Source organism: Arachis hypogaea, chromosome 10, assembly GCF_003086295.3.
Source record: "Arachis hypogaea cultivar Tifrunner chromosome 10, arahy.Tifrunner.gnm2.J5K5, whole genome shotgun sequence".
NCBI lineage: Eukaryota > Viridiplantae > Streptophyta > Magnoliopsida > Fabales > Fabaceae > Arachis > Arachis hypogaea.
This window is the reverse complement of record NC_092045.1, coordinates 106,620,890-106,638,552: the sequence shown is the minus strand read 5'-3', so window position 1 is coordinate 106,638,552 and position 17,663 is coordinate 106,620,890. Positions and strand designations below refer to the sequence as shown.

Below are 17,663 nucleotides of genomic sequence, written 5' to 3'. Positions count from 1 at the left end.
CAAAAAAAAGGTAATAAACGAAACCGAACTAATCCAAAACAACCATAAACCTATGCTCTGTTCTCGTTTCGTACCTAGCTTCCTCAAAAACCACTTTTTGGAACCTCTTTCCTTCTTTTTTGTTGCTTTGCCCCCTTCTCCTTCCCTCTCTATCTTTGGGTAAATGTTACAATACTTCCTAATAATTTGTTGAATAGATAGTCGATCAAATTTCTTTAATTATTTAATAAATCAATATTTTTATATTTTTATTTTAAAATATTTTTAAATTAATTTTTTAAAGTTAAAATTTTTATTATATATTTATATTCTATATATTTAGTGTTTATCTAGATGTCATTAAATAAATAAAATTTTTTTATTTTTTAATGTATTTGACAAATTTTAAAAAATAAAAATAAAAATATTAAAAAACATTTTTTAAGTTTTACATAATAAATAAATAAAAAATTTTTTATTTTATTTTATTTAAATATAATTAATAAATAAAAATTTTTTTACTTAAAATATTTAAATATAAAATTATTTTTATTTTTATAAATTTTTTTTAGAAAATATTATTTAAATTTTTTTTCCTTATTTTACCTCTTTAACTTTAAATTAAAAAACCCTTTATATATATAATATATATTTTACCTCATAAGAGTCATAGCCCTCTTTCTTAAATCTGACTTCTAACCACATCCATCACCGTCACCGGCGTCTCCTTCTACGTTGCATCTCCTTCATCATCTCCGTCAGACCAAGTCTCCTTCATCGTTTCCATAGTCGCGTCGCCGTGTCGGAGCCACTTCGTCTCGCTGGCTTAGTGTCCCGCAGGCCGCAACCATAGCCGCGTCGTCGCTATCTTCTCTTCACCGTGGTTACTCGCCGCCTATTTCTTCCATGTGGTGTGAGTGGTGAATGCTAGGGCCTAGGAGGCTAATTAGTGTTGAAATTCATTCCTGGCACTTGTGTTTTAATTATTTCTTGCCTTTGAAGAATGTGTAAAGAGTCATTGTTCTTTTCATTTGTTACAGAGGGAGTTGCAATTCTTGGGACTGCAGTTTATATCTTTGGCCCCCAGGTGATTGCTTCCCCTAAATTTTAAATTTATTGTGTCTAGCAAGTGTGTGATCTATGAGCTTGGTTTATGTTATTCAAATGAACCCAGAAAATATGTAAAGGAAGACGGATTAACTATATCCCCGGTATCATTGATATTTAATTATTTTTAATTGCACAACTGTGATGTATGTCTTTCAAAGAACGATATTGAAAAATTTCGGTTTCCAAATCACTACTTTATGCTGGGTAATATCATACACGTTCTCTGACAAAACCTTAGATGGTTAAGTTTGTGCTGTTCATGCTTCTTGTAGCATTTATTTTCTTTTCTAGTTTTCTAGCTGTATCATTGGTGATACTGTTGCATAAATGTTATTGTGCTTCTCTACTGGCGTTCTGCTTCTACTTTCCTGAGCCATGTATTTCTCTTTTGGTTGTTCTGTTTAGTCTATTTTAATCTGTTATTTTATTTTGGATATGTTCTTGTTCCTGTTCTTAAATTTTTATTTCAAATAGAATGTTTTTAGGATGTTTTGGAATTTTTATTCCCTATTTTGATTGTTCTGTTCTTTTATTCTGGATATATTTTTAAGCTGTTCTTTAATTTTTGTTTCTATTTTAATTGTTTTGCTCTTTTATTTTTGTCTCTATTTTAGTGTTTTAAATTAAAATTCAAAATTTTACTTTTTCAACTCATTTAAGTATTCTAATTCTAAAAGAACATCTTAATATTTAAAGTTAATACTAAATAATATATTTGATTCTATTAATTAAATTCAAATTCACATTCTCTTATTATTTCTTTAAGAGTATTTGATAAATTAAAATTTAAAATTATGTTTTTTGATTCATTTAAACAAATTTAATTCTAAAATAATTTTTATTATTTAAATTTCTAGTTTTTTTTCTGCATTTAAACAAAATTAACACCAAAAAGATATTTTTGTCTTTTTATTAATATTTAAATAAATATTTTAGAATTTTTAAATTAATCTTTAAAAGAGATAATTTTATCTTTTAAAATTGAAATATAATTTTTTAGTTTCTAAAATAATTAAACAACTCTAATCCTAAATGGTATATTTTTGTCTTTTTATAATTAAACTGAAATGAGTTTTACTCTTTTTAAAAATAAATTAAATTTCTAATTTAAATTAAATAACTTTAATCTTAAAAATATTTTAGTCTTTTAAAATTAATCCCAAAAATTATGTTTGACTTTTCAGTTTTTTAAACCTTTTATAATAATGTTATAATAATCTTTTTTTTTTAATTCAAAAATGTTATAATAGTTTAATATGAATAATATTATTCCAAAAATACAATGGGCTTAAAATGGCCCAAATTAAAATAATAATTTAGCCCAAACAAATTTTAAATAAGAAGACCATAAAATAAATGTAAATGTTAACCCTGTCCAAAAAAAAAAAAGTAAATGTTAACTATTTTCTAACTCTTTAAAAGGAGTTTTAATATTCTAAAGTTTCGAGGAGCATTGAATAGGATCCCATCTCTCTCTCTCTCAAAAACTCGAAAATTTTTGAGTTCCAAACTCTCTCTTCCCTTCTTCTATTGAACGCTCCACGGCTTCTTCTTCTTCTCTTCCCTCATTCACCCCCAAATTCATTCTTTCTCTTCTTTTCACTGTTCCTTTTTCTTAATTGTTCCTCTAACGTAGAAGCGCGGGAGAGAGAGGCACACATAAAATTAACCTATTTTCCTTTTTTTTCTTACCCCTTTTTTCTGCTCTCTTTTTTTTTTTCACTTATTGTTCTTCTTGTTCTTGCTGTTGCTGCCTCGGATCAAACCGGTCACAGTTGTTTTTCGCTTCAGAGATCTCTTCTGCTCGACTTGTGTTTTTCCAGCAAAACTTCAATTTTCCCGTGAAAATCGACAAAGTAACATTCCCTTTTCCTTTTCACTTTCTTTTCTCTTCTTCTTCTCATGCTTTCAATGAATGTCTATGTTCATCTTGTTATTTATGATCGGATTGCGTTTTAATGGTTTGAATTTTTTTTAAGTTGTTGCAGAGATGAAGAGGACAAGGGATGATGCTTTCTCTGGCTCTCAATTCAAACGGCCCTTTGCTTCCTCACGTGGTGATTCGTAAGTTCTTAACCCTATTTTTCTACTTGATATTATTTTTTTTCTCTATCTGGCAATATTTTTTTGTTTTACTGTGTCATGAATAACTTCTTGTTAACTCTCTATTTTTCTTTATTTCTTTATTTTAATTTTTCTTGCTTCATTGCTTAAAGAATTGAGCCTGTGTGTGTCTCTTGCTTCCATTATGAATAATTCAGTTGTGCATGTGTGTGCTTTTCCCCTTTCGCGTTGGATTTTTTTAGGGTTTGCTTTAATTTAAATTAAATTGACCGTTGAATGGGTTTTATGGTGGGATCAATGGTTAAAAGGAAGGGGTGTGTGTAGATAGGACCAAGAGGTTGTGGTTTGTTAACGTTTTTTTATATGAAACTATGAATCTTAGCAAGCAAGTAACATGAGTATATGTCTAATTCACCTAATGATTACCTTAGAAGAACGATAGAATAGAGGCGCTGTTTGCTTGTATATGTGTAGACATTAATCTTTTGGACTGATGATGTTCTAAAGTTCGGGTAGTACGAAATCAGTGAAACATTTGTTATCATGTAGAGATTAGCTTTGTATAATATTTAGAGTGTGTTTGGCTTAGCGTTTGGAGCATCTGACACACATTTACTTTCTTAAAAGCTTCACTTGTTCGTTTGGCTATCTTTTTTCTTCCTCTAAACGCAAATGTGATTCTACCCTCTAACCCACGTTTACTTAAAGCTAAAAATTCTACTTTTGCGTCCATTTTCTCCGTTAGATTGAAATTTATTTCTTATCTACCAATTTTGTCCTTCATTGTTTATATGACGAATTTTGTTGCTTTTCTTAATAATTGTTTTTTTCTAATGCGCTTTCATGAAACATTATTATTTTTTTAGAGTTTTTATTACCTTTTGTTTATATGAGTTTTTTTTACCGCTATTGTTATTTCTATTTTGTATGGAATATTTTTTTTTGCTTTGTATTATAATTCTATTAATTCTATTAGATTACTAAAGAATACCGAGAGTATTAGAAAAAGAGTATTAAAATCTATTTACAAACACCCATTTACAAACTTTAATCCAAACATACACTTAATATTGCGGGTATCTAAAATCATGGTTGCGTTCTGTGTATGTAGCTATGGCCAAACCCAAGGTGCTGGAGGAGGAAGTGGAGGTGGTGGTGGTGGAGGAGCAACCCCGTCTCAGAAATTGACAACCAATGATGCCTTAACTTATTTGAAGGAAGTGAAAGACATGTTTCAGGATCAGAGAGAAAAATATGACTTGTTCCTTGAGGTCATGAAAGATTTCAAGGCTCAGAGGTAGACTCTTAACCCCTTTTTATGCTTTGTACGGTATTTCTGGAAATTGGAGTTTTATGCTTAAAGGTTCATTGGCCTGATTTTTTTTTCCTTTTCAGGACTGACACTGCTGGTGTCATAGCAAGGGTGAAGGAGCTATTCAAAGGGCACAACAATTTGATATTTGGATTTAACACTTTCTTGCCTAAGGGATATGAGATAACACTTGATGAGGAAGAGGCTCCTCCGAAGAAAACAGTTGAATTTGAAGAAGCGATTAGTTTTGTGAACAAGATAAAGGTGAATGTGGTTTTCAGTTTGTGAGTTATTTTGGTTTTTTTTTTTTTTGTTGGCTCTAACGTCTAGTTGATGAGCTTTTCCACAGAAACGATTCCAAAATGATGAGCATGTTTACAAATCATTCTTGGACATTTTGAACATGTACCGCAAAGAGCACAAGGACATTGGTGAGGTTTATAACGAGGTACTTTTTCTTAACACATTTTATTGACTCTTGTTCTCTCTCTCTCTCTCTCTCTCTACATAACACATTTTATTGACTCTTGTTCTCTCTTTCTCTCACTCTCTCTCTCTACATAAGGCAAGGACTCTCTGTTGAAATGTATACTCTTATTTTTTTTGTTCTCTAGGTTGCTACCCTTTTCAAGGACCATAGAGATTTGCTTGATGAGTTCACTAGATTCTTACCAGATACTTCTCAAGCACCTTCTGCACAGCATGCTCCATATGGTCGAAGTTCATTGCAACGATTCAATGAGCGGAGTTCTACAGCACCCATGATGCGACAAGTGCATGTAGACAAGGTAGTAAGTGTTAATCTTTCCCCCCTCTGAATTTGTAATCTGCTTATTAATTGTTGGGTTACAAATTTCATTCTACAGCAACGTTATCGACGAGACAGGATTCTTGGCTCTCATGATCGTGATCAGAGCGTTGATCGAGCTGATCTGGATGATGACAAAATAAACATGCACAAGGAGCAGAGGAAACGTGAGAATAGGGATAGAAGAGTCCGTGATCATGATGAGAGAGAACAAGATCTTGATAATGGCAGGGATTTGAACTTGCAACGCTTTCAAGACAAAAAGAAATCTGTCAAGAAGGCGGAAGGGTTTGCCATGGCTTCTGACTTTCCTTCATATGATGACAAAGATGCGTTAAAGAGTAAGCCATCATGCTAAGCTTTGGACAGATTGCATTCTTCTAAACATGATTTGTGTTTCTTACTTTCTTCTGACTTTTAGATTTATAAAGTCGAGAAGTTTGCCAAAAGGTGTAATGTAGGCAGACTGAAAGTGGACAAATAGTATTGACGACCTATATATTTTTTCTAACCTTTTTTTTATTGGAATTGTTTGCTTCCTACCAGCCATGTATGGTCAAGCATTCAGCTTCTGCGAGAAAGTTAAGGAGAAGTTGAGCAGTTCTGATGACTACCAAGCATTCTTGAAGTGCCTTCACATTTTCAGCAATGGGATAATAAAAAGGAACGATTTGCAAAATTTGGTATGTGCTTTCTTTCTTCTCTTTTTGCCTTTGCTCCTAATCTCCTATCCTGTAATTCAGTTTTTGGTATCTATGCCGACATTCGACTGTTTTGGTAATGTTAGTATGTTTGATGATATGCATAAATAAAGTATGAACACCTTTTAGTTCTTTAGGAGTTTTCTAAATATTCATTGATTGAGGGTACCTGGTAGTATTTGTGTCTAAAGATCCCATAAACAATCTACGAATCAATGCTTCAGATTATTGACTACCAAAAGCTTTCACAGATGGTATATGCTGCTTTTGACACATTAGTTGGACCTTTTTTGGTTCCTGCATTAATTTATGCCATTTCAAAATTCTTATTTCAGGTAACTGATTTACTTGGAAAACACTCCGATCTATTGCATGAATTCAATGATTTCCTGGAGCGTTGTGAAAATATTGGTAATTATTCTTCCAACTATCTTCTTTATCTTGTTGATAATGTTATCATTCATTTAGTCATACCTTAAGTGTGTGTCATGCTTATTTTTTTTTGCAGATGGATTCCTTGCTGGTGTCATGAGTAAAAGTACGGCAACACATAACACCTCTCGTTTGACTTTTTTTTGTTTCTCCTTTTCTTACTTGGGGACGAGGGATTCAAACTTATGCTGCTTTTCTTCAATGAAATAATCTAACGCTGGTGATTTAAATGATATTAATTCTGTCCATATATTGATCAATTTTAATGCTGCAAACATGTTGACAGAGTCCCTGTCTACCGATGGTCATATATCAAGATCATCAAAGTTGGAGGACAAAGATAAAGAGCACAAGCGTGAGATGGATGGACCTAAAGAGAAAGAAAGATACAGTAAATACTCGGGAAAATCCATTCAAGAACTTGATCTTAGTGATTGCAAACGTTGTACTCCAAGCTACAGGCTGCTGCCTGCAGATGTATGTAACTTATTTTTGTTTTCTCACATGCTGGGTTTGCTAACATATGATGTCCTTGTGAACTCCGTTGTGCTGTCTAATTTTGCAGTATCCAATTCCTGTGGCTAGTCAGAGATCTGAACTTGGAGCTCAAGTATTGAATGACCATTGGGTATCTGTGACTTCAGGAAGCGAGGATTACTCTTTCAAACATATGCGCAGGAATCAGTATGAAGAAAGCTTATTCAGATGCGAAGATGACAGGTATTTTTAGCTTCTCTTTTTTTTGTTTTATTTTTTTTTATGTTTGTTCTTTTCATTTTTTGCACTGATTATTATCATTAATAATTATAATTTGGCTTCTGGATAATTTTTCATTTTGGAGTCACTGTTTTGTCAAAGGTATAATGATAGATAATGATATTGTTATTTCTTATGTAGATTTGAAATGGACATGCTATTAGAGTCAGTGAGTTCTGCTGCGAAACGTGTAGAGGAGTTGTCTAATAGCATTAATGAGAATAAGATGGAGAACCTGGGCCGGATTGAAGATCAATTCACTGGTTGTATCTCAACGATGTCAATCTAAATTGTTATGTTTCAACAATTGTGATTTGTTGTTAGAGTATATCATGACCTGACTGTCTGAGTCTATGTATTGCAGCTTTAAATTTAAGGTGTATTGAACGTTTGTACGGTGACCATGGTCTCGATGTGATAGACATTTTGCGTAAAAATCCAACTCATGCTCTGCCTGTAATATTGACTCGACTTAAGCAGAAACAAGAGGAGTGGACTAAGTGTCGTGCAGATTTCAATAAAGTTTGGGCTGAAATTTATGCTAAGAACCACTACAAGTCACTCGATCACCGTAGCTTCTATTTCAAGCAACAAGATTCAAAGAACTTGCACACGAAATGTAAGTTGAGCTTAAATCATATGGTTGAATTGTTACATTATATGACCCCAGCTGAGCTTAAATCCCGTTCTTAAGTTTGTTTGGTAACAACCATACAAAAACTCATGCTATATCATAAGTATTGAACGTCATTGCTAGTTTTTGTAGTATGATCCTTTTAATGTGTTCTAATTTTTTATGTTGAATAATATACAGATTTGGTGACTGAGATTAAAGAAATTAAAGAGAAGCAGCAAAAAGAGGATGATATTCTTCAGTCCATTGCTGCTGGAAGTAAACAGCCTCTAACTCCACATCTTGAGTTTGAATATCCTGATGCTGCAATTCATGAAGACTTGTATAAACTTATTCGGTATTCATGTGAGGAGATTTACTCTAGTAGGGAGTTGATGAATAAAACTATGAGGCTCTGGTGTACCTTTTTGGAGCCGATGCTTGGTGTTCCTTCCCGATCACATGGGACAGAAAAGGTGGAAGAGAGGAAAGCAGGGCCTAATGTTGGCAATGCAGGCAATGGAAGTCCTCATGGAGACTCCATTTCAATTAATTCAAGGTTACCAAAATCTGACAAGAATGAAGCGGATGGTAGAGTACCTGATGTAAAGAATGTTCACCGGACTAGTGCTGCAGCTAATGATAAAGAAAATGGATCTGTTGGTCGTGAAAATTTCTGTAGAGATGAACCCCCACTGGATAAAGGGCAGACAAATATAGAGTGCAACAATAAAGTCTCTGGGATTAATAAACAATTTTCTGCTGATGAACAAGGAGCTAAAAACAATGCATTAATTTCAGTTAGAGGAGAAAAATTAGAAGATAATCCTAGCAGGAACAACGAAGAATTGACTCCAGGTCTGTTTACAGCTGTGAAATTAATTTCTCATGCTTTAGGTTTTTCCAGTTTATGTGTTTTCAATGTTTAGTTCTTTTTTATTTGTCTTTGATAACTGGATTCCGTTCTTATAAAGAATAATGTTTTGTTTATATTAAAAGGCGCTGTCACTACTCCTTCTCGACCTACTGACGCTGACGAATCCGTACCTAAACCTCAGGAAGTAAATGCTACTTTGGTAGAGGTGTGAATACTCTTATTCGCAATTTGTGGCAAATTTCAAGTTTTACCTAGTTTATTTCTGCTTTCTTCTTAATCAAGTGCTGTTTTCAATTGACTCTGATATGTTTCTCTTCCTATCATTGTCTCAGGGGTCTGATGTTACAGCTCCAGTTACAGTGGCCGATGGGGTACCAACTCAGAGCAGTAAAGTTAGAAGCCATGAAGAATCTGCTGGGCCTTGTAAAACTGAGAAGGAAGAGGGCGAGTTATCACCAAATGGTGATTCGGAGGAGGATAACTTTGTTGCTTATGGAGATTCAAATGTGCAGTCAATGTCCAAGTCAAAGCACACTATTGAGAGAAGAAAATATCAGTCCAGAATTGGAGAGGATGAGTCCTGCCCAGAGGCTGGAGGTATTGTTAGAAGTATCTATCTTTATCATTGTCATTTTGCCGTTGTAATGTGGGTTCAAGTCCCAGTTCTAGCATTTTGTGTTTCTCATTTTAGATGTTATTCTTATATTTGTTGCTTGCCGTCTAATATAATTATTTGTATTTTTATCAATAACAACATTAATATAACTTTACTAGTTTACTTGTTATTATCTATATTAGTATTGTTTTACACGTTACTTATTTTTAAGAATAAAAGTTTATAAAGAATAGTATATTTAGTTTTATAAATGTTTAAATTAAATGTATTCTATTTGATTAATTTTTTGATTTATTTTAAATTCGTATAATAATAGTGTGGGGATCTTATCTCTCTCTCTCTCTCTCTCTCTCTCTCTCTCTCTCTCTCAGAGACTAACCCATTTTTATAAGCTCACCTATTATTGCTCTGTATTAATTGCTATAGTTGTTTACTATTGTATTTTATTATAATATCATAATAATATACGAAAAGAATGAGGCTATGTAGATTTCATACAAATTTGAGAAAAAATATTTTTATCATACATCACAAAAGTAATTTGATAGGCCATTAAAACTAGTCTAGTTGTAAGGAGTTTGGGTAGTATGTATGAAATTTTTGGTCCCCTATAATATGATTTCCGGATTTGCCAGACCTCCTTTTTGTCTTATCTCCATTTCCTGTCTGTGTATTTTAAGATCGAAGGCACCTACTAATCATAACCTTAAGAGTGGTTTCCAACATTTCTATTATGATTATTATTTTATGATTATTTCCTTATTTGATAAAGGTTAGGGTTTCCAATTATTATGAATGTTTAGTGTCTTATCTCGTGTAAAGTACAACATAATGATTATAGTATTATGTCATGTTATCTTATATCTTTTTTTATTCTCTTATTCTCAATATCCCACATTCTCAGCAGGCGATAATGATGCAGATGCAGATGATGAGGACAGTGAAAATGTGTCTGAAGCTGGTGAAGATGTCTCGGGCAGTGAATCTGCTGGTGATGAATGCTTCCGAGAGGACCACGAGGATGAGGAAGATATAGAGCATGATGATGTTGATGGTAAGGCTGAGAGTGAAGGTGAAGCAGAGGGTACATGTGATGCACAATCTGCTGGAGGAGATGGTTCATCTCAGCCACATTCAGAAAGGTTTCTTTCGTCTGTGAAACCTCTGACAAAGCATGTTTCAGCAGTGTCATATGTTGAAGACATGAAGGATTCAAGGGTGTTTTACGGAAATGATGATTTCTATGCACTTTTTAGGCTTCATCAAGTAAGGATGATCTTAATAATTGGTGTTTGATGTTGAACTTTGTTCCCTTAGTATTGAATTCATTACCTCATTTTGAACTTGCAGCTTCTTTATGAAAGGATCTTGTCTGCAAAAACCAATGCCACGAATTCAGAAATGAAATGGAAAGCCAAGGATGCCAGCTCCCCAGATCCTTATTTGAAGTATGTTTTTGCGATATATACACCCCCTCCCTTTCTCTTTCTCCTCTCTTCTTCCCATTCCCTTTCCTTCTGTTCTGCTGTTCTCCCATGAGAGTGCCGAGTGATGTTTTGGATCCCATTGTTGCTATGCTTTCAGATTTATGGATGCATTGTACAGCCTTCTTGATGGATCTTTTGAGAATGCAAAGTTTGAAGATGAATGCCGAGCAATTATTGGCAACCAGTCATATGTGTTATTCACATTGGACAAATTAATATATAAACTAGTTAGACATGTAAGTTGGTTTAGTTATCTGTATTAGTTTCTAGTTATGACACCTTTTTTCTTCTTGGGTTGGTTTAAAGGTTCTATTTTTTTTTATTGTAGCTTCAAAATGTTGCAACAGATGATATGGCCAATAAGCTGCTCCAATTGTATGAGTACGAAAAGTCTCGGAAACCTGGGAAACTAAACGATTCAGTATATCATGCAAATGCACATGTTATACTTAATGAGGACAATATATATCGATTGCAATGTGTAGGTTTTATTGAACCATTTCCTTCACCTTAAACTAAAAATTCCAGAAGGAAGCAGACTTAATAACTTATTGTTCTCTCTTTCTAACAATTTTCCTGACCTTATTACAGTCCTCACCACCCTCTCGGCTATCCATCCAGCTCATGGACAATATGAATGAAAAGCCTGAGATGTTTGCTGTTTCTATTGATCCAAATTTTTCTTTTTACCTTCACAATGATTTTCTCTCCGTCCTTCCTTCTAAAAAGGAACCCCATGGCATTTTACTTCAAAGGTACCCTGAAATGGTTTTGCTACATTTCTGTTGATGATGAGTATTCTTTTTTGTATGTTTTTTTTTTTTTTTTGGGTGGGGGTGGGGTGTTGATACTTAAGCTACATGAGTATATTGCCAATCAATGTCAAATGGTGCATCATTTCCTGTTTTTTTTGGATCTATGCAGAAACAAACGCAAATTTGGAGATATTGATGAGCTTTCTGGAATAACTTCTGCTATGGAAGGTGTCAAGCTAATTAATGGCTTGGAATGTAAGATAGCTTGCAGCTCGTCCAAGGTATGCTGCTATTTCATCTGTTTAGGCATTTAATTGCATGTGTAGACTAGCCCTGTGTTATTTTTTTTTTCTAGTCTGGAGTTTAAACTTCATTTGAGGGTTGGGATTGTGAAAATTGATGAAAAACATAGCTACTCGTTTGTGGCTGTGTTGCAGTTGTAAGGATCTTCAACACTACGTGCAACATACAATCGTATTCCACCTTAACAAAAATCCCAAAAGAAAGTCTATAGTAATAACCATGATGAAGAAGAGGAACGTAGACACAAACAAATTGATTATCTATTTCGTTTCAAAAATAATTAATTAAAATACAGATGCTTCTATTTCTAATCATTAAGTTATTAATTGCATCATTTTATTTACGTATGAACTGTGGTGCTATGCATGGAATCGTGGCATAGTGGAGTGGAGAGAATGCTAAGAGCAAGATACATCTTGTTGCAGATTGTTTTTGTCGTCATGTTTTGCTGCCACTGCTGTGGCATTTTGCAACCGCGTTAGTGGCCAATGCCACTATTCTGGCTCGAGGACGAAAAACTCAGTCTGTTACTTCCTAGCCCTCTCCTTCCTCAACTATGTCCCTCGTTCGCCATCTTGAATACTACTCCCAATTTAGAACCCAATTCCACCTTTTAAAAAAATCTAGACAGAATTGCTCTAGTAATAGAACACAGTGAAAGGAGGCATATACATTGAACTGTCTATTATCTATATGGTTGCAAAATTAATACACTAGTTCCTTCTCGAATCATTATTAAGATATTAATTTTGTCATTTTATTTAGGGTGAATTACATTGACCTCACCCATACTTACTGTCATGGAGCTATCGTGTTCGATCGAAGCCGAGCAAAGTGTAGTGGACGTAGGGTTGGAATGACCTTATTGAGTGGAGTTTTTTCTTTTTGGTAGCGGAGTTTTGCAATTGCAATGTAGTGGCCATCTTTGGCTTGAGATGGAAATACCCAATCCATTGGCCACCTAACTTTATTTTTATCTGATCATGCCCCTCCTTTTTTCGTTGCCTCAGTCCACTCTCTTCTTCTCTGCCTCAATCTCTCTGATCTATCGTGGTTAGAACTATCGAAGAAACAAAGACAACTAACATTGATGTCATACCAGCATCCAGTTGCAATCACATTATTAGGATATCTCATTTTTTAATGTTTTGGCAGATTGTTATTTTTATTTTTTAATGCAACTACAGTCGACCTTATTTTCGGTAGGTTCCTTTGTAAGCAACATTGTTTTGGGTAGGTTCCTTTGTAAGTAACATTATTTTGGATAGGTTCCTTTGTAAGTCACATTATTCATTGATGAAATAAAATTTACATTTTCTTAGACTCTCTCACTGATTGTTGACAAGTTCCCTTTTATTTTCCCTTTATGTAATGGGATATGATTTTTTATATGAATTTAATATAATTTCTTTTTAAAGATTTATTTTGTATTTAATCTAATTGCATAATTTTTTCCATAGTTTTTAAGAATAGCGGTATTCCCTATACACAAATTATTTGAAATAAATTATAAAGCATCCTGATATTTTGTTAACAATTGTTTTTCTGGTTTTTTTTTTTTTTTTGGCTCAAGTGTCAACAACAAATAGACTGACAATGTCTGAGTGAAACGAATCTTGAGTCTCTCTTTTTTACACTTTCTGACAATTTAATTTGTATGATAGCTTACTTCTGACATTTAGAAAATATTTTGGATTTGGGGTGGTTACTAGAAGGAACAAGGACTTCACGTTTAAACTGTATCAGAATCAAACCCTTATTAACATATTTCTTCTATTTTTTCTTTTAAGTTTTCTAACAGAGAGAAAACTCATGTAGAAGAGAAAATTGGCAATGTGCCTGTGGCAAAGAGAAAAAACTGAATTAAAACTAGAAAAAATGTATTCCAAGTGTTGAGTTCAGGGGAGTGAGTATATGGAGTGAAAGTTCAGCAAGCAATGCTGCAATGTGTGAACTCAAACATAGTAGTGAAAATTGGAGAAGACTCCATAGCTTTGTATGGGGAGTGTTGGGCGGGTAGCAAAGGGTGAAGATGATGATAAGCTTAATGTGGCTGAGACGTGTGATGAGGATGCCTAGGTGGATGAGTGTCCATACTCAAATAGATGAGATAAGGAGCGAAAGCATGAAAGAGATCAATTGACACCTATTGTTAAAAAATGATGGAATTTCACCTTTGATAGTTTGGACATTTGAAAAAGATTAATGGTGTAGATTAAAGATTAATGGTGTAGATAATAGGATAAAGATTAATGGTGTAGATAAAGATTAATGGTGTAGATAATTTAAACCCTATTGTTAACAATGCTTTTTAATTTGAAAAATAAAAGTAAAATGTTACCACAATGTAAAAAAAAGTGTGACTTTAATAAACTTATATAGTCACCATAGCCACCATAACCATGACACTAGACTCCACCTTCTAAACTACATACCCCTGGTTGCCTTTGGATACTGAGACAGTGGACATATAAATTCATTTGGTAAGGTGAGACACGGACAAATATGCATTTTCTTTATTTTCTGCACCTACTTTAACCAGGGAACAGAAAATATCCGCCCCGACTCTGTCTCCTTCTTGATCATAAAGACAGAATCCAAATGGTTCCTCTCTCTCCATTACCATACACATCTCACAAAAGTTCACCCACTTCACTAACATCCACACTCTCAGTGCCTTCTTCCCTTTGCTTCTCACGTCACACGGCATCTCGGCCTTCATTCATTCCAAAAAGTGTGTAGTTTCACTTTGCCGACATCATCTCCCCTGCATCCTCACTTGCAAACTTCCTTTATGCTCAACCTCCTCCTTTGTCTTCTCTTCTCCAACTAGCAATTGGTACTCAGCAGTTGTTTATTGCTGCTTCTGATTGTGAAGACACTCTCTAGCAAGGTTTGAGTGTGTTCTTATTGAATGGCAAAGTGGCATTGCCTTGTTGGTATTTGCGCTGTTTCTGGCGTTGGTTGTTTTGAGGAGGTGGTTTTTCGCGGACTGTTTTGTTGCGTTTTTGTTGTGTTGGATGAATTGCATATCCAGCTGTACACAAGAGTCGCATTTTTATTTATTTTTTTATTTTGCAGAACAAAGAGGATAATTTGGACAAATTGAATACATCTTAGATGGAGTTAAGTTCGGTTAGATATAAAGGTGGTCAATGTAATATATGTAATAGAGGGGTGATTTACACTGAACCTTAACCTTTTTTCAAGGTTTGGTAATTCACCCTTTTATTTATTATAAGGTAATTTATTGACTTGAATTAATTTCCTGTAAACATTTAGCTGATAAATATTCTGAAACGGAGAGGGTATCATCTATGGTGGTTTAATTTTAAGTTAATTAGTTGGATAAGTGCCTATTTTTATGTTTTAGTTGGAGAATGCTAGGGGGTTAGCTTGTTTGGTGGGGAAAAAAAATCAGAAGAGTTAGTTAGTGTTGGTTTAAATGTAACGCAAATGTAAGGGAAAAATGTTGGTCACCGAACATTTGTTATTTTTCACCTTTCCAAGTCTACGCAATGAGGGTTTTAGTTCTCTTTTCTGAAACTTGTACCACACACCATGATGTGTTTGGAGCTTTATTGGTGAATGTTCATGATGCCATGGGTACAAGCCTTTTAGTTTCTTTTAGTATCTGCCACTATGATCCCCTACGCTTGAAACACCAAACATTGATAAGGCAATTTAATCTTCTGGTTCTGTATTTATTTCTATAAAAAATGTTTTTTGGCACACCAAAAGTTGGTGTCCATTTAGACACCTACCCTTTTCAAATCATAGGGTGGAGAAACGAGTGAAGAATGAATAGGGTCTGTGATTCAATCTAATCATAGTAGAGCTGGTGTCTAAATGGACACCAATATTTTTGGTGTGTAGGTAAGATGGTCATTTCTTTAACGGCCAGCTTGCCCATAGAATATCTTTCTTTTTGTTTCTTTTCGGCCAACGGTATGTTTGGCCATTTGAGCACTGTTTTTCTTATTAACCAATTTCATCCGCAGATCTCCTATGTTCTCGACACACAAGATTTCTTTTTCCGGCCGAAAAGGAGAAGGCAAGCGTCACCGGAAACCAGATCTTGTCGGCACCGGAGGGACAGAGAGGAAAGATACCGCAGGTTGATGGCGACCGTGTCTCAATGACTTGTATCTTAATAACATTGACTGGAACCCCATTAGGTAACAAGAAGCAGCTTCCAGAATTGTTCTCTTGACAATCTATTGAACACATGGAAGACTCACTCACATTATACTTTAATGTTTATATGAGTCTTGGTGTAGCAACAAAGAAACAAAAAAAAAAAACCTAGGAATCTTGAGGTTCTTGATTTTTAATTTTATTATTTTTTTTATTGTCATAATGCACTTGAATTTTTCATGTGAATGTAGGGGAGGGGAATGTACATGTAAAGTGTGCTACTTGATTATGTTTATGAGGGTCTCATGCATGGGTTTCACTCCTTTGTAAATAGTCTCTGTTGCATAATATATTTGTAGATTATTGTTTACCATAATGAATATTGTTCTTATTTGCCAAACCCTTTTGTTGATTCTTCCATATCATTCATATTCATATTTGCTTATCAATTTTAAGTAGTGTTACCATTATTGACAACAGCTGCTGTTGGTTCATACTTGGGAGTGGTTATATAAATGATTAAATTGTAAAGCTTTGTAATGTAGGGTTTTTATCATTTGTTTACCCTTTTTTTGGTAATAAAGTTTAATATATTCGATTTTGCTTTGTTTGATAAGCTTTCATGTTTTGTTGTATTAGCATGTAGCCAAAACAATAGTCACATCCAAATACTTCTGTTTGACCGTTTGAATGAATTTAATTTTATAGAATTGACTTTGTATAGAAATAAGTTTGTACTAATATGATTTATGTTTAGTAATTTTGTACTAAAATTAATTTTGATAGAATGAATATTGTTTCAATAATATTAGATAAAATTATTTTTAAATAAATTACTAAAAGGAACATCATATAAATTATGTTATTTTTTCAAGCTTGTTTAATTTTTTAATACTTTTTTCTAATATTTTTTTATAGTTTTTTTTTACTATTGGTTTAAGTGAACTATCAATCCGATTTTTGTTCTTTCACAATAAAAATGATTCATTTTGGTTTCTGTCTTCTATTTTTGTGACATAACGTAATTTTTGTAAAAAATGTTGAGGTGTCAAGTTTAAAAATAGACAGAGATCTAATTATTTAAAATTCAAATTGTGAATATTATTTATTATGAATAATTCTGAAATATAATTTTTAAATATATATAAATAATAAATATTAAAATTTGGTTAATACATTAATAATAATAACTTTATGATATACTATTAGTATTATGATTAAGATAATTTTTTCAATAAAATAAAAATTAATAAGCACATTATTTAATATATAGTAAAATTTTTTTGACTAATAAAATTTAATTTTTTTTATCTCTTTAAAGTAAATTAATAATTCTATTTGATATCTTTTCACTAAAATACACTATGAGTAAATTACTAATACTAAATAAAATAAAATAAAATATATATTAATTATAAAAATTATTTATAAACTTAACAAACTCAAAATATCAATAATATTATTAATCTATTAATAATATTTTGAGTAAAATAAATATAAATTTAATTAAATTTTAATTTACATAAAATTTTAGTTAATCCACATTATTCTTATATTAATAAATCTTTATCGATCTGTACCTTATGAGAATATGTACTATTAATAGATTAATAATATTATTGATATTTTGAGTTTGTTGAGTTTATAAATGGTCTTCATAATATATATATGTTTTATTTTATTTAGTATTAGTAGCTTACTCATAGTGTATTT

At 32.9% G+C, this 17,663-nt stretch overlaps 1 protein-coding gene across 26 annotated transcripts; it reads left to right on the top strand.

The window, feature by feature from the left end:
- The first annotated feature begins 641 nt into the window (after window positions 1–641).
- Window positions 642–16,350, top strand: LOC112716326 (paired amphipathic helix protein Sin3-like 2). 26 transcript variants are annotated; one of them, XR_011866883.1, is made up of 27 exons: window positions 649–892; window positions 1,020–1,066; window positions 2,865–2,945; window positions 3,078–3,153; window positions 4,265–4,450; window positions 4,549–4,729; window positions 4,815–4,913; window positions 5,080–5,253; window positions 5,332–5,614; window positions 5,820–5,956; window positions 6,310–6,385; window positions 6,483–6,512; window positions 6,693–6,883; window positions 6,972–7,126; window positions 7,304–7,425; window positions 7,527–7,781; window positions 7,977–8,633; window positions 8,775–8,857; window positions 8,985–9,249; window positions 10,173–10,534; window positions 10,619–10,716; window positions 10,853–10,991; window positions 11,084–11,236; window positions 11,347–11,510; window positions 11,680–11,791; window positions 14,895–15,055; window positions 15,815–16,350. XR_011866883.1 is itself a non-coding variant. In XM_072205344.1 (26 exons), exons 4-26 carry the CDS (start codon window positions 3,080–3,082, stop codon window positions 15,953–15,955), a joined length of 4,119 nt encoding a protein of 1,372 aa, XP_072061445.1. In that variant the 5' UTR covers window positions 649–892; window positions 1,020–1,066; window positions 2,865–2,945; window positions 3,078–3,079; the 3' UTR covers window positions 15,956–16,350. The 26 variants fall into 26 exon arrangements, 19 of the variants coding, with proteins under 19 accessions (XP_072061444.1, XP_025623995.1, XP_072061445.1 ...); XM_072205344.1 differs by lacking the exon at window positions 14,895–15,055 and having other exon boundaries at window positions 10,191–10,534; XM_072205341.1 differs by lacking the exon at window positions 14,895–15,055 and having other exon boundaries at window positions 10,176–10,534.
- Window positions 16,351–17,663: the final 1,313 nt, after the last annotated feature.

Coding starts and splice junctions, on each gene's coding strand:
- LOC112716326 (XM_025768210.3), top strand. CDS start 3,080: ATGAAGAGGACAAGGGATGATGCTTTCTCTGGCTCTCAATTCAAACGG. Junction 4,730..4,814: donor GTTTTGTGAACAAGATAAAG/GTGAATGTGGTT, acceptor GCTTTTCCACAG/AAACGATTCCAAAATGATGA. Junction 10,717..10,852: donor TCCCCAGATCCTTATTTGAA/GTATGTTTTTGC, acceptor CTATGCTTTCAG/ATTTATGGATGCATTGTACA.